Here is a 16,721-nt window from a genome sequence, read left to right as displayed (position 1 = left end):
CCTCAGTGGGCCATCAGACCAGCATGCAAGTTTTCTGTGGTGTAACTGAGTGCTGACAGTGGCTTTCCAAATGGTAAGGTAGTTCTTAAAAGGTCTGCTTTTTCTTTTTCTTTTACAGTGCCAATGATATAATCTCTTTTTTTCCTCTGGTAGATAACAGGTAGAGTTGTGGGGAGGGATGTGGAGGGAAGATGTATTTCCCTTCTTTCTCCTTAGTTTCCTTTATGACAGCAGTCTGGGGCTTAGATGCCTTCAGAGGCCTAACAGGAATTTCTATGAGAGGGAATTCACAAGGCACTTGGGGTGGCAATAGGAGCACTTTAGTGTTGGCTCCTAGCTCAGTGATACCTGGTTCCGACTTCAGTGAGGTTTATTGGGGCCTTTCTAGCCAGCTCTTCACTCTGGAGCTGACCACTCTGTCAGTTTTCTTCCTGCCTAGGGCTTTGGGGTAATGGCATGCTATGCATTTATTCTCTTCATTCAGAGAAATGAGTCTTTCCCTGATCCCATGGGGCATGTACCTAATAGAAATATCCTTGCTACTCCAATGAGGGGATGACCTGACAAGCAGCTGAAGAAACAGAATGAGACTTCTGATGCCTTGTCTAGACTAGATTTGAAATAAGCTGGGGAGGATGAAGTTGCTTGACAATGGGCCCATCTCAGAGCTGGCTCCTGTCTGCTCTGCCAGGTGAGTACAGGAGATTTTTGTTGGAGGGGGTTAGAAGAGAAGCTCAGGTGAGTCTACTACAACTTGACTTAGGAGCCCTCCCTCCTTAGGGCTTACAGATCAAGGGCCCTCCCTGTAAGAGAAAAATGCTTTTGGGTGTGATGAAAAAAGACTGCAGAGGGCAGAGCACTGAATTGGGAGTAAAGACACTTGGTCTGGATTTCTGCCTCTACCTCTCTGCTTCTGAGAGAGTTCCCAGGGCTATCACCGGAGCCTCATATTATAGTTTGTGAAGTAGGTGCAATAAAGTCTGCAGTCTTCTTCCCAGTGATGGCAGAAGTTGAAGGTTTTCCAGTTTCTGGAGTTTTCACTCTGTGAATTCTAAAACATTGTTCAAACCTTCCTACTTTGTGTATGTGAACCAGGGAGTGTGTGTGTGCGTGAGAGTGTGTGTGTGTTTGTGTGTGTGTGTCTAGGGGGAGGAGCAACAAGGAGGGGATATAGCTCTATAGGCTGCTTGTCTCTATATGGTATTCTTCAGTTTACTGTCTTCAGAGTCCACCATTGTTGTTCATGTTTAAACTACTTTGGAGATAGTTGAGCTCCTTTCTCAAAGGGGGCTTCTCTTTCAAATTTGCTCTTTCTGAGGTTTTCACTATTTTCATAGCTGCTGTAATTGGGCTTTCACCATGATTTTGGGTGGGACCACAGGAGTTCAGGAACTTTAGACTGCCCAGGTCTATTGGTAAAGTACTATTTCCTCTGAAGGACTGTAACACTTGACACTGGTCATAAGAGGGGATAAGGGATCCATTCACCCATTCAAGTAGAAAGGAAGGATACATGGTACTGTGAGAGCCTTGATGAGGGAAGTTGACTTAGGAAGGTCAGAGAAAACTTCACTGAAGAATAAATGATTATGTTTAGTTCTGAGGAATTAGTAAACATTGACTAAGTAAAGAAAGTATTGGAAAGTATATGCGTACACGTGCACATGCAGTAAATATTTTAGGCAAAGGAAACAGAATGTGCATAAGCCTTAAGGTACAAGGGATCAGGGCACATTCCAGAAAGAAATAAAATACTATATTGGCTGGTTTTTCCACTTTAATTCAAAATTTAAGCCATAGTTTTAGGTGTTAAGGGTTGAAAATGCCAATGTACTCAGCTTTGAAGTACTGTTAGGCTAAATCACACATACCGAAATGGTACCCACTGTGGATTGAGCACATGAAAGCATAATCATGAAAAGAAACAAATGCATCTGTACTATTGAGCCAACAATCTGGAAGAGAGGAAAGGGCAGATAAAAAAATGTGAAATGTAAATCTTTCTCCCAATATTTTGTCCAGCAGGTACATCTGTCTATGGAGTATATGGATACATTCCAGGAGGGCTACCTGGTTGAGGTGACATGAGCCCAATGGAGTGAATCAAGGGAGGGCTTCAAGCAGGTGCCAAGTTCTGGATAGTGTTCTGAGGAAGCTATAAATTGGTGAATAAGAGGAGAGAAGATGTTTCTGGCTGGAGAAACAGCATGAGACATGACTTGGTGGTAGACTGTTTTATTTCAGAGATGGGAAATGTGGGGATAAATTAGCCTGGCCCAAATGGGAAAGCGAAGCAGCCAAGCTTGGGCCCATCTTAGACTCTTTCCAGGACACACCAACTAATCAATTAAAAGCAGTAAAATTAAGGTTCACCAGGTAGTACGTGAAAATAAATAATTAGTTATTTGAATTTAGCCTTTAAAAAAATAAATTGTCATACAGATCAATCTTGATATCCTCCACTGACTGTAGTCAGGATTAACTTTCTTCAAGATTTAGATAGAGAGAGATAGGTGAAAGTTGCTGCCTATCTCTCTTCTCAGGGCCTCTCTGCAATTTTGTATCACTGGGACCCTACCATAATTTCTGGAGTCCTGTTTGCTTAAGCACTTTATTTTAGCAGTTAGTTACTTTGATACCTTGTAAAGTAATAGCTCTTATTTTTCTAGGCATTGACATTTTCTGAAGGATGGCTGAAAAGTCACAAATCTTTCAGACAAAGGAACCTGTCTCTGATGGAATAGCAGGTGGTGGGGTGGATGTTTTCGAGCAGGTGACCTTTCCCATTACCTTTTAAAGAGAAAACTACCCACTTCAAAGCTTGGCTTTGATTCCAATGCATATTTCTTTCCTGGGTGTTGAAAGGCTAGGTCAGGATAGAGACATGATGTGAGAGGGAGCTGATTTTATTTTACCTGTCTAATCCCCTCATGATGCAGGCAGCCCATGTACAGTATTCTATCACTGTGGTTCAAAGTGTGGAGTTTTGGAGTCATGATGAGTCAGCATTTGTATCTTTACCACTTGCCGGCTGTGTGGTTTTCAGTTGCCTCATCTTCTGTAGCTGCGTGTGCCTCAGTTGCTTTGTCCTTTGTAAAACAGGGATAATAAGAGTACCTATCTCATATAATTACTGTGATGATCAATGAGGTATATGTTTAAAAAGCTTAGCATAATGCTTGACATCTTATCAAGTTGTTCTTGTCATCATTGTCATTAGCACTGCCACACGTACCACCCCCAGGCTCCTACTCTAACAAAAAAATAAAATCTTACAACCTCTTGCTAAAGCAAAGATCAGCAGTCAGCACAGAAGGAAAGAAGAAAATAGGAAGCCTAGGGTCATTCACTGTTTCCTATTCTCACCCTAACCATAGCATCCCAAAGAGAATGTATAAAAACTGTACTTTCTGGAATCATTTCTATAGTTCATTACCAAAGAGAAAATATGAAAAGACAACCCAATCTTCATTCTCTGTCCCTGTTCTCACAGGTACCTGTCGGCTTGGCTGGGCCTATTACTGTGCTGGAGGTGGAGCAGCTGCAGCCATGTTGATCTGCACCTGGCTCTCCTGCTTTGCTGGAAGAAACCCCAAGCCAGTCATATTGGTGGAGAGCATCATGAGGAATACCAATTCTTATGCTATGGAGCTTGACCATTGCCTCAAACCTTGAGCTTTGAAAGAGGATTGGAGAGGGTGGGAAAGGGGAGGAGGGAGCCCTGAAAAGAGGTACTAAGGATTAGGCCATTTGTCATCTGTCATTAGTGTAGCCTAGTGTTTGCATGCGTTTCAAACTAATTGTCGTTCATTTTCACTTATGTTCAAGCCAGTAGGTCACTGGCTGTTTATAAAATTCATCTAGAGGAAACATTTTCAGACATTTACCCAACTGGCAAGTCATGCTAACTCGAAGACCCAAAGTACCCCTTTATGCAAAATAGGATCCAAAGCTAAGGCTGGGTAAGAATAGTTGTGCAGGGAGGGAGCACGAGATGGGCAGAGCTGTTTTCTACCACTCCATTCACACAGTTCATTCCCAAGTATTTATTGTCACCCCCAAACATCTCTGGAGTACTACTGCTCAATTTTTGTGTCGTTATCAGGAGTATACCCTGGCTCTTCCTTTTTTTCCTCCTGCTTTTCTCTCCCCTCCCCCTCACCACCCCATTGTGGGGAAGCTTCAGGGGAGCAGGGAAGGGTGATTCCCAGTGGTGGGGAAAACATTAATCAAGGATATTTGCATTTAGCCTGGAGCCCCTTCCTCATTATGCTTTAGAATATTCATAGGAGTTCAGTTTGTATTCCAGCTGGGTGATGAGCAAAAAAATAGATAGTAGCAAATATTCGCTCATCCTTTAGAGATAAAGAAATGGTGTTCATCAAATATACTGAGAATAGACTAGCATTTGTGCGGCACTCAATGAATTTAAATTCATGGTGACAGTGACAAGGATGTTTCTGCTAGATATTTATTGAAATTTCTATCAGAGATCATTTCTACTGACTAGGAAATCCACAGTGGCCTTTTACCCCCTATAGTCACTCTTAATGTGACATAAGTTCATCTGCCTGTTTCAAAGACTGTTCATCAAATGATCTCTCCTCCATCTGGGGCGAGTTAGCCACAAAAGAACACAGCACTGATGTCACCTAGGGCTGATGTATTTTTAGGCCTGGACTCCATCCCATCTGTGCTCAAGGTTGATAGATGGTGTAGAAGAACTTGGTGTCTCCTGGGGGCAGACTTTGTCTCGCTCCTCCCCCCCAGTTAATTCAGGCCAGCTCTATTGTTCCATAACTACAGCTATTGTTCCGTAACTACAGCTTTACGGAATGGGGAGGGCCCGTGATTCAAAAGGCCAGCTCATCTGTTTCTATTCTTAATAATTCCAGCATGGTTTTGGTACAGCCCTACCTAGAGGGATAGAAATAGAAAAAAACTGGCTTCAGAAGTTATATGCTATCTCATGAGAGGTCAGAGTTCTTATATTGGCTTTACATAGGTAAGTGAATTTAAATGCTTCCTCCATCTATAGTTGATTCATTCATTGAGTCACTCATTTAGAAAACATTTCTTGAGCATCTTACTGTATGACACATTCTGTGCTAAGTTCTGGGGATAAAAGGACAAAGACAGTTTCTCACCTTAAAAGGGATAGTGGTGAGGTATTGAGAGACATGTCAATAAGTACTCATCAGTGTATTAAGTGCTAGAAAAGTGAAGAAGAGTAGCTAAAGGATCACAGAGAAGCCATTAAACCAACTTGGCATGAAAGGGTTCATGGGAAAGCATCCTAGCAAAGAAGATGGGTCTGAGAGATGAATAGCAGGAGCTTTGTCAGAAAAGGTAAAGAGTACACAAGATAAGCAATGATGGCAGCCAAGTCATGGAGACAGCATTAGAATGACATATGGGTATAAAAAGAGAGGTGGCAAAAGCTGAAGTTGAAAAGGGAAGCAGTAACCAGATTCTGTTGGACCTTTTACTCCAGAATAAGGCGTTTGAATTTTATCCTAAAGAAGGGTCATTGAAAGGGAAGTGACATGAACAAACCTGTAGCTTTCAAAGATAAGTTTGGCTAAAGTGAGGAGAATGAAAGAAAAGAAGAGAATAACTAGAGATATTTCAATAATCTCGGTATAAAACGATCAAGGCCTGGAGGAAGGTAGTGATTGTGAGGCTGGAGCAGACGGATGAATTTGAAAGAAGATATTTAGGAAGTACATGCCACAGGATTTATTGTCTAATGGATATGTGTATGTATTGGCAAGTGAAAATTTTGGGATGACCACTCTGGTATGTGGGCGACTCCTATCATGAGGATGGCAAATGCAAGATGAATAACAGGTGGTAGGGAACTGGTGATTGAATTCGTGTAAAGTATTATCTCCCTCATGGAACTGCATTAAGTGTTTAAGGTAAGGCCAACTTGAACATACCTCACTGGGAAGGAAGCAATGTAATGTGTTTGCAGCATCTCCTTTCTTTAAGAAAGATGACTAAGAACAGCTAAAACAAAAATGCAACTAGCTTAAACCTCAGTTTTATTGTGTAGACACAATAATGTAACTTTAATTTAGGAGGGCCCACTGTATAGATAATATGTCAAATATTTGAGAAAAGGCAGATAGCTCACTTCAGAAAAGGTAGTTGGATCAGGCGATCACTCTTCTCAGGCTAGGCAACCTTCTGGAATTCTGTAGGATAGACTTTGTCAAAGTGAGTGTGTAAGTCAGAATCCTGCCAAGAAACAGATGGTATACTCAAGGAGTTTAGCTGAGATGAGCTTAGTGAAGGGACAATTTATGATGGTGTGTGCAGGGTTAAGGGAACTTACCAGTGATCGTGAGGCATAGAAAGACTATGAACAGTGAGGGGTTGTTATTATTATTACTCCTAACACTGAAAGGACAAAGGGAAGAAACAGTGTTATTGGCACCTGGTAAGTACTGCATATGTACAAGAGGGGCTGCCTCACAGGAGCTGTTGCTTCAGGTAACACAATATAGTCTCTGCCCAAATGCAGTAAGGAGGGAGAGAGGGGAATTAACACCCATATCTCACTCTCTTTCCACTCTTTGATCTCCTGCCAGTGCCTATCATTAGCCAGTCCCAGCCATATGGCAGCTGGCAAAGAAGCCTGTTGCAATAGCCCATTGAGGTCAGACTCCTTTGGCATAGAGCATGGCAGGGAAAGGTGGAGAATGAAGCTTGGGGTTATGAGGGGCCAATGGAAAATAACATTTCAGTGAGTGCTCTTAGCCATCAGACAATGCCATTGCCTTATGCACTGCTTCCCAGCAAGTATATGCTTTGCTTTCCTCCGTGGCCCAGATGCTTAAACACACTGTGAAGTAATTGGACACTGGAAAGGAGACTGAAGAGGAAGGGGTTAATTTGAAAGAACACTTTAAATAACTATCACCTTGGAGGAGTTAGTTGCAGGTGAAGTAAGTTGGAATGTTTTCTCCTCTTTTCCAATGAAAGGAAACTGGATTTAAAAGATATATATATTTTTTTCTGTGAAGAAACCAGGTCTGCAGGGGCTTATATTCAAAGAGGGATCTAGCCCCATGTTCAATTCAAATTAAAATTCCTCCTTGCCTATGTCTGGTTTCTTTTCTGCCAGGCCTTGTTTTTACATAGATGCCTGGCAAGACTTGGTTCTTTTCCCCGTGGCCTGGAGCAAACTTTTAGAAGCTAAATCTGTGTCTTGGGCTGCTATTGTACAGAAAGGAAGGACAGCCCATGGGTCAGGTGGAGGCTGAATGAGGTGAAAACCTAAGAGACTCTGCAGTTTGTCCCATGCCTAGCTGGCTGTCATGTTCCTTACCTGGGCATGCAGGCCGAGTGTCTAACTATGGGCCCATTCTGACCCTGGAACCACTTAGATCTTGGGGAGGGAGTGAGAGGTAGGAGGTGATTAATCTGGGCTAACTCACAGTCCATTTAGTATTTCATAAGAGCCCATTTTGCAAGATACTCCTTACAGAAAATAATCTCAGATGGGCAACAACTTCCCAATTGGCATGCTTTTGTGTCTAGAGGATTGAAATTTCTACACCTTGGCTAGCAAGTGTTAAGTCACTAGGGTATGTCTTCAGTGGTGCTGTCTCTCTAATGTCACACCTCATTACCTCTGCTCTCAGAGGAGTAGCTGCCTTTATTCACTTACAGCTGCTAGTGACTTCCAGGCAGTGGGTTCTGCCTTGCGGGAGTGAGCGTGTGACCTGAGCCAAGATGGAAAGGTTCTGGTCTCTGGGAAAGGAGTTCTGGCTTATGCAAGAGTAGATGACAATACAAAGTCTTGGCTGGATGAGGGAAAACCCTGTGAGGATGAGGGAACGAGGAAGCTTCTGGGAAGCGGAGGCTTTATAAATTTGTCAAACAAATTGTACTAAGGAAAGGTCTAGCTCCTTCAATATGTGATGGGGACCCTTTCTTCTGAGTCTGGCATTCACTCTCTGTAGAAACATTCATATTAATTTAAAGTAGTTTCAAGATGGTATTTGGTCCCTAGGAAGCCTGGTGATGGGAAAAATGGAACTTTCAAGAAAACTAATACTGAATATATTTTGTAAAGGATGGAAGGCATCCTACTTGGTGGCTTGAGGGGAAAGGTGTGCTATTTCTAGAACTCACAATCAATCTCCAGCCATACCCAGTAAAGCTTTCTTAGTAGACAGCAGTCAGGGCTCTTCCAAACAATCATAGCTACCTTGTGTCCTTGGTTAAGAGCATTTTCTTAGCTGCAGTGGTGCTGGAGTTGAAAGATACTTATTACTGGTCTGTCTCTCTCAGATGTAGAGAAATGCATTTTAAGCTTCATTTTTTCATTTACTTCTGAGATTTGGCTCTCCCAGGGAGATCTCCCAGATCTCTTCTCTAAACTCGTCAAACCCCCACTGAGTCCTCAAAGCTAACAGCAAATAAACAGTTGCTATGTGTGCACACAAATAATTTAGATTTTCATTATACAGAGCTGCTGATATGTTAGGAGGCAGAAGTAGGGGGAGACAAAATGCTAGGTTTTGATGGCAATGCCATATTCTTCTCCTTCCTCCCCCTCCAGAAATGAGGCCCAGAGAACAGTACTTGGGAGTCAGGGAGTGGCGGGGGCGGGGGGTATCAGGGCCAGCCAGCATCCACATTGGCAGGACCCTGATGTTGGCTCCCTTTCATGTAGTGTCTCTGCTACATGAAAGAGACATTAGAAGAGGTGGTAGAAACTACAGATGAGAATCAAAGCTGGTAGAAAGTTCAAGAGGGAAAAAGGGTAAATAAAGAGGTAAATATCAGAACCACTCCAGAGAAACAGTATCTCCTCCCACTGTGGCTTATTAGAATTTCATTTGGGACACTTCGACTTTCTTTCGAAGATATCTCAGTATCTTCTGCACTAAAACATCGCCCTCCTAGGCAACATGGTAAAGTGAAGTCAGTCCAGGATTTGGAGTCGGACAAATCAAGGTTTGAATCTCAGCTTCAACATTTATTAGCTGTGTGTCCTTGGGCAAAGCAGTTAACTGAGCTTACTAACATTCTAAGATAACACTGGCTATTGACTCCACAATTCTCAGCAACTATAGAAGGAGTTAATCATTCGGTGGCCCCATTCATTTTAATTTGCATTCATTATTCTAACGTAGTGATTTTTAATCCTGGTTGACATTAGAATCTCCTGGGAAGCTTTTAAAAAATTTTGATGCTTTTGTCCATCCCAGTTCACCTGAGTCAGAATCTGTAGATGCCACTACACCATACCACCCTCTCTTTATTTTTGCTATCATCTACTGACCTCCTAGTCATCCCTCATTCATAAGGACTTTAGCACCTGGCTCAGTCTCTTTTCTATTTTTATTTCTTTCATCCTTTTAGAAATTTCAACATCATGTGAACCACTCTTCCAATTTATTGGCCTCTAAACTCTTTGACTTCTTTACCTCCAATAATATTTTTTTTCTACCCAACCTTTGTAGCTCCCACTCTTGGCATCAACAATAAATACACAATCACTAAAGTCCTGATGTCAAATCTCCCATTCCTGACCAACACTCCTCATTCTTTCATCTCATGTTTTTTAACATCCTCACTCTACCAACTATTTGACCCCATCCTAGTTGCACAACTATAGTCCCTAGTTTATCATTGTAATCACCCCTTGCATAAATGTTCCACTCTTTTCCCCTCTTTAATTCTGCCATATATTTATCAAAAAAAAAAAAAAAACCCTAGCTCTGGTTAAACGTAATAATTTCTCTGCTCGATGCTTGCACCAAGTTCTCAACTATTTAGAGAGAAAAACTAGCTACCCTTGCACCTTTTCCTTGTCTATTCTCACCCCCTTGGTGAGTTCATTCAATCTCATGGCTTTACCTGTTATCTATACCCTTGCCACACAAAGGGTGGGCTATGGTCCAAAAGTGTCAGTATCACATTGAGAATGTATTAGAAATTTAGAATCTTGGCTCCACTCCAGGCCTACTGAATCAGAATCTGCATTTTAACAAGATCCCTAAGTGATTCATTTGCATTGAAGTTTGAGAGGCACTGATCTGCATCAATGGTTATCATCTTTGATTGCAAACCAGAATCAACTATGATTTTCTAGTGCCAATATCTACTTTCAGAAGCTCTAATTTAATTGGTCTAGGGTAGGGCCTGGATATATATAAATTTTGTAAGCCATCATGTGATTTTAATGTTCAGCATAGACTGACAACCACTGACTTAAGTACTGATGACTCCCAAGTTAATATCTCTAGGCCAAACGTCTCTGAACTTCAGGCTCAAATGTTCAACTACTTACTCCATGTCTCTACTTGGATGTCTAGTAGACTTGACAGAGTGTACATATCCATAACCAAGATCCAAATCTTCCAATCCTAAACCCATTCCTTGTAATCATCCGCATCTTACTAACTAAAGGGCACTATACTTACCGGGTATCCCCTTCTACCTCCTTGGGTGGCCCTTCTCATCCTTTTTTGGATCATCTGCCTATGTTCAACCTCCCAGTGTTGAAATGATCCAGGGTACATAGCTCCTCTTGATATCTAGAATCTCCCCGGGTGATCTCATTTACATGCTGATGATGCTCTGATTTAAACATAGTCATGTTGCTCAAATTTAACCTGTGCAACAGGAAATTATTAGTTTTCTCCTCCAACTGGACCAGCGCTTCTGCCAAAACCTGGGAATAATCTCTGATGTTTTTCCTTCCCTGGGCTGCTACCTTCAATCCATGTGCAAATCTTAACAAGTCTACTTCCAAAATATATTCCTTACATACACATTTCTCTTATCTCTACTATTACAACTCTAAGACATCAATGACAAAAAAGTTTTAGCAAACTGAGACTAAAAAGGAATATTCTGGCCAGGTGCAGTGGCTCACGCCTGTAATCCCAGCACTTTGGGAGGCCGAGGCAGGTGGATCACGAGGTCAGGAGATCAAGACCATCCTGGCTAACACGGTGAAATTCCGTCTCTACTAAAAATACAAAAAATTAGCCGGACGTGGTGGCGGGCGCCTGTAGTCCCAGCTACTCGGGAGGCTGAGGCAGGAGAATGGCATGAACCCGGGAGGTGGAGCTTGCAGTGAGCCGAGATCACGCCACTGCACTCCAGCCTTGGCGACAGAGCGAGACTCTGTCTCAGAAAAAAAAAAAAAAAAAAAAAAAAGGAATATTCTACCCTGGTAACAGATATCTATCAAGCCTCTAGCAAACATTGTACTAAATAAAAAAAAAAATTTAGAAGCATTCTAGTTTAAAACGGAAAAAAAGGACAAAGATATTTCAGCTCACAATTGCAACAAAAAATATAGGGTACCTAAGACTAAATCTTACAACAGATGCGGAAAAGTTATAAAGCAACATGGGAAAAGACAAAAAGGATTCATAAATAGGTTTCATGAATGGAAAGACTTGAGATCTTTTTTAAAGCATGTCAGGTTTTTTTCAGAATGAATTTATAGATTCAATGCTGTTCCAATAAATATTCTATCTTTTTTTAGTGTAAATTTACATGCTCATCTTCACATTTGTGTTCAGATATCAAGACTTAAAGCTATAATGATTAACAAGTGTGGTAGTGACACAGAGATGAACAAATGGATAAATGGAACAGAATAGAGGATCAAGAAACACACTCATGATTATAAGGAAACTAGATAGATATGATAGAAATAGCATTATTAATCAATGAGGGAAGGATAGACAAATTCAACAAATGATAATATTTCAGAAATGAAATTATATCCCTAAAACACTCCATTTATAAGAATCTTAATTCCAGATGGATTAATGACCTAAATGTGAAACAATTCAAACTTTGAAAAGATAACCTAGAAAAAATATTGTTTTGACTTTAATATAGAAAGGAACTTCTAAAAAAGACACAAAAGGCACAGCCCATAAATCAAAAGAGTGATACACTTGACTAAATTAAAATTTGAAAACGTCTGTTTAATGAAAAGGTCAGCTTGACTTTTCTGGTCCCCTTCTGTTGGGAGTGGGCTGTGTGACTAGTTCTAGCTAGTGGGTTGTGAGCAGCAGTGATGTGTGCCACTTCCAAGCTGGATTATTAGTATTTGCCAGTGTGAGCCCTTCTAGAGATCTCCTTTCCCTCTCCCATGGCGACACAAAGTACTCTTGTTGAAAACAACGTGGATCCTGGAGTGAGGAAGCACTCCCAGCCAACTAATGGTGCACCTGTGATCAAAAAGATACATTTGCTACTTTAAAAAGCCTTATTAATGAACAGTATCATAAGCAAAATGAAAGGGTAAGCCTCAGAATGGGAGAAAATATTTGTAAAGCTAAAGCTAATGAAGGATTAATATGAAAACAATTTAAAGAGCTACAAATCAATAAGGAAAACATAAATAACTCAATAAAAATAAAACACAGGCAGAGGGTATGATTGAGTAATTAACTTAGGAGGAAACTTGATAGGCTGCTTAACTACCTAAACTCAGGGAAATACAAATTAAAGTAACAAGAAGATACAATTTGTATCCGTAAGTTAGGTAAAAATGTAAAAGGCCATTTACAGCAAGTGCTGGAAAGAAATAAGAACTGTCATCATTGCTGGCTCAAATATAAATTGGCATAGACACTTTGGAGAAGAATTTGTCAATATCTTGTAAAGATGAAGATCTAGGTGTATATGTAATTTCACCTCTATGAATTTGCTGTGGAGAAACTCTAGCACAACAGTAGACAAAGACATTTACAGTTATGACGGTCAATGTCATTGATATCTGGAATAGAAAATGTCAAATATTTACCAGTGGGAGAATAGAAAAATAAATTCGATATATTTATTTAATGGAAGTTAAAATGAACGACTTGGAGTCACATGTGTGAATGCATCTAAAAATCATAATGTTGAGTAAGTAAAGCAAGTTGCAGAATGGCTTCAGAGTATACCTTTTCCATAAAGTTTGAAAACATGTAAAACAACACTACATATTTGTTATGGAATATATTTTTGTTCATCAAGTATTCATGCCGCCTCACACTACATCTTTTGGAAGAGTATAGTTTCCCAGTCTATTGATGCCTTGGCCATGAGATTCACTTTGTCCAGTAGAGTATTTGGGTAGAACTGATAATGTAAGAATTCTGAGTCAAGGCCTTAAGAAGCATCATATTTTTGTTTTGTTTCTTTGGGAGTTTCTGACCTCCACAATGAGAAGCACATGTCACCTGAGACTATCCCTTCAGTTTCAGCCTCAGAATGAAAATACATGAATGATTGCTGCCCCAGCTGACATAGAGACCTGGGAACAAGAGAGTAAATGCTTGTTGTTGTATGATACTAGGTTTGAAATACATGAAAAACTGAACTATGCAATGTTCATATGCCAGAACATATGTAATGTATGTGTATGTAATACAAACAGGAATAATAAACAGTAAATAATAAAATAATAAACAACAAATTCAGGAGAGTGGTTATTTTTGAGGAAGGAAACAAGGAATCCTTATCTTTCTTTATTTTGTTTTATTTTTCTTCATAGCACATTTATTTATTGTTTCTCTCTCCCTCCCACTGAAATGTAAATTCTACAAAATCAAGCAATGAGCCTTATTTGTTGACTGCTCTGGTGCAGGCATCCTACTGGCACACAATAGGCACTCAGTAAACATTTGTTGAAAGAATGAGACTGTTTATTCATCTGTAGTAGGGACAATACTAATTGTCATGAAGGATTATACTGAGGGTTAAACAAGATTATACCTGAGAATATGCATCATATTGAACCTGGCATCTACCCACTCAATTATGTCAGCCTTTTTTCTTTTTCTTTTTCTATTCTGGATATGTGGTTTCTCTGTTGAACTATCTCAATAATGTACAGAGCGCTTTGTAATGTGTAAGGTGTAGACAAGAACTGTTTCTTAACTGTGCAATCTCTAACAAGATATTTAACCTCTGTGTTCCTGATCTGTAGACTGAGGATAATAATACCCATCTCATATGCTGGTTGAGAGTATTAAATAGTGTAATGATATGAAGCACTTAGCATGGGGCCTGACACATAGTAAATGCTCAATAAACATTATTTATTTATTATTACTACTACAAAATAGACAGTTGCCTATGTGGTATCAGTTCAGGAGTATTTGGCAGGCTGCTTTACTAAAATAATATCTTCCACACCAGCTTGTCATTTCCATCTCTACTTTTACTATTATGGAGTTATTCTTTTGGTTTATGCCTTGTTCATTCCAGCTACTTCTTACAAGCTTCATTGGGAATATGCTCCCAATAGTTTCTTGTGCTTAATATTATGTGATATCTTATTTTCCTCTACTCCTGGACAGATGGGCAACATAAGGACTCCAGGGAAAGGTTTGGGAAGAGAAGTGAAGAAATGCATTCCAGAGGCAACCTTGGGCTATTTGTCCCTTTTCCTTAAGGATGGCCCTGTTCACAATTGCCTGTAGTCATCAGTCTGTGTCTCAGCAGGAGCTAACTCTCTAGCTTCTGCTCTTTATGATATAGGTGAGAGATTAGTAATCTATGAGAACTGCTTTCTCTTAGGGTTCCGAAGTGTTCCATGTTCTGAGGACTATCTCTTGCTGTACTATCTTTTATGTTGCATCATCTCTCCCACTTGTTGGGGACTTGCCAACCGAAACCATACCCAAACTCAGTATACAGGTGCTATTGTCAAGACTTCTTCTTGGGCCAGGGGATATTATCCTTAGCTCTCCTTATTATAAGGCTGCATTATTTAGCTCATACTGTACTTGATGGCTATGTACTTAGGAATCCTTGAAGTATATTTGAAAATAATTGTGATCGATATGCAAACATGTACAAAAATTTCTGAAAATGCCCATAACTTGTTGGCTTTTTTAAAAACAACCTTCTTAACATATACTTTATACATCATAAAATTTACCTGTTTTAAGCATATGATCAATTTATTCTCAGTATATTCATAGAGTTGTGCAACCATCACCACAATCCAGTTTTAAAACATTTATGATTGGATTCCAAATGTATTCCTTATACCAATAATCAGTAATCTTGTTGGGAATCCTGGAAAATGTCTAAAATTTAACTACATTGGTTTATGGAATAAGTGGCCTCCAACAAAATGATACAAATAAATTTACATAGTATCAATACAATTTCACCATCAATCTTTTCATACAATTAAAATGCATTTAATGACATATGGGGGGTGGAATGTCGGAATCATGTAAAAAACTGACCAAATTGGATATTTCCATGAAGGTTAGTAACTACATTAGGATCAGTAACTGCTAACTGCCACAAAAGAAAACCAAAGTTTCATTAATCTCAACACAACAAAAGTTTATTTCATCAAGTCTAATGCAGGTTGGTGGGGATTCTCTTCCAAGCAGTGACTTGGGGATTAAGGCTCCCTTCTTTCTGTGATACCACCATCTTCCTATATAGCGTCTAAGACCACAACGGGCAAAGGGAAAGAGGGATGAGGAACACCAGCTCTTAACCTCCTGGACCTGGAAGTGGTACACATCACTCCCATTGGTCAGAACTAGCTACATGGCCCCAGCCCAAAGGCACGTTTGAGGAAGGTAGGTTAATACATCGATCACTTAGTGAGCAATTTCTCAGCTATGTTGGTGTAGGGGCAAAGACGGAGAGCTTTCCCCTTCATCCTATGAAAGTTCACTGAAAATGAACTGACAATAGGCAAATTAATATGAAAAAAGGCATACATATTTAGTTAATGTGTGTAGCACAGGGGAATCACAGAATGAGTACACCATAACCCAGTGGGGTACAGAAGCATATATACCCTTCTTCATAGGGGAAGGGGAGATGAGGGTTGTTGGAGTAAATGTTTTTTTAGGGGGAATGAATGGACCCAATGTTCAGACAATGGTTAGTAAATAATTATTTTTGGGAATTGAATGGGATTTGAGAACAGACAATAGTTTGGGACAAAGTTTGTCTGGGCTCTATTATAGGTGTGGTGTTTAATTTTCAGTTTCTTTCTCTATGACAGGAGTTTTAATCTTCTCTAGTTAATGAAATTTCAGGGAAGAGATTGAAGGCAATTGTGTTATTCTTTGGGGGTCCAGTTTTAAAGTAGATAAGGGAACATCAGAGAACAGCCTCATTCTGTGCTTTGGAAGAGATAGAAGATTGAGAGAAAGGGAGGCAGGGAAGGTCAGAGGATCTTCGAGTCTGCTTTTTCAGTTTAGCATGTCAAAGTGCCATACCTTGGGGTATTATTTCTTGAGCCCCCAAAGTGGTCAAGCCTGTGATGCTTTATTCTTCTTTTGGTCTTTCCTCAAGCACTAAGAATGACTGCAATATCTCACAATATTATGATTTTACATTCTTCACTTCTAGAAATTAGATTCACTCTTGGTCATTTAAAATGTGCAGTTCTCATGTATGCCAGCACTTCAAGTAAAATTTTTTAAAAAATGTGCAGTTTCAGCTAGACTGCAAGTCATCATTCACCAAGAGGTGATGCAAGTCAACATACTTGCCCTTCAGCCTGCAAAATCCTTATCCAAGATTGTTTGTTCTGCACAATAAAATGCTTATCAATTCAGTGAGATTAATTCTTTATAAAATTAATATATTTATACCAACAGATATCATATTTTTATGAATCTTTAGATTGTCATCCATCACTTAGCTAAGTAACCAATGATTTTGGTCATTATTTGATTACCCTTATTTAGTGTCTGTGG

At 39.9% G+C, this 16,721-nt stretch overlaps 1 protein-coding gene across 2 annotated transcripts in view; it reads left to right on the top strand.

The window, feature by feature from the left end:
• Positions 1-14,827, top strand: part of LHFPL1 (LHFPL tetraspan subfamily member 1) — a 59,966-nt gene extending 45,139 nt beyond the window's left edge. For both annotated transcript variants that reach the window (XM_002832006.4, XM_002832005.3), the window contains exon 4: positions 3,494-14,827. In XM_002832006.4, the coding sequence (XP_002832052.1) occupies positions 3,494-3,675 (182 nt within the window). In that variant the 3' untranslated portion in view covers positions 3,676-14,827. The remainder of the gene's footprint in view (positions 1-3,493) is intronic.
• The last annotated feature ends 1,894 nt before the right edge of the window (positions 14,828-16,721 follow it).

Source organism: Pongo abelii, chromosome X, assembly GCF_028885655.2.
Source record: "Pongo abelii isolate AG06213 chromosome X, NHGRI_mPonAbe1-v2.0_pri, whole genome shotgun sequence".
Lineage (NCBI taxonomy): Eukaryota > Metazoa > Chordata > Mammalia > Primates > Hominidae > Pongo > Pongo abelii.
The sequence above is the reverse complement of the archived record's forward strand: the minus strand, read 5'-3'. Positions and strand labels throughout refer to the sequence as shown.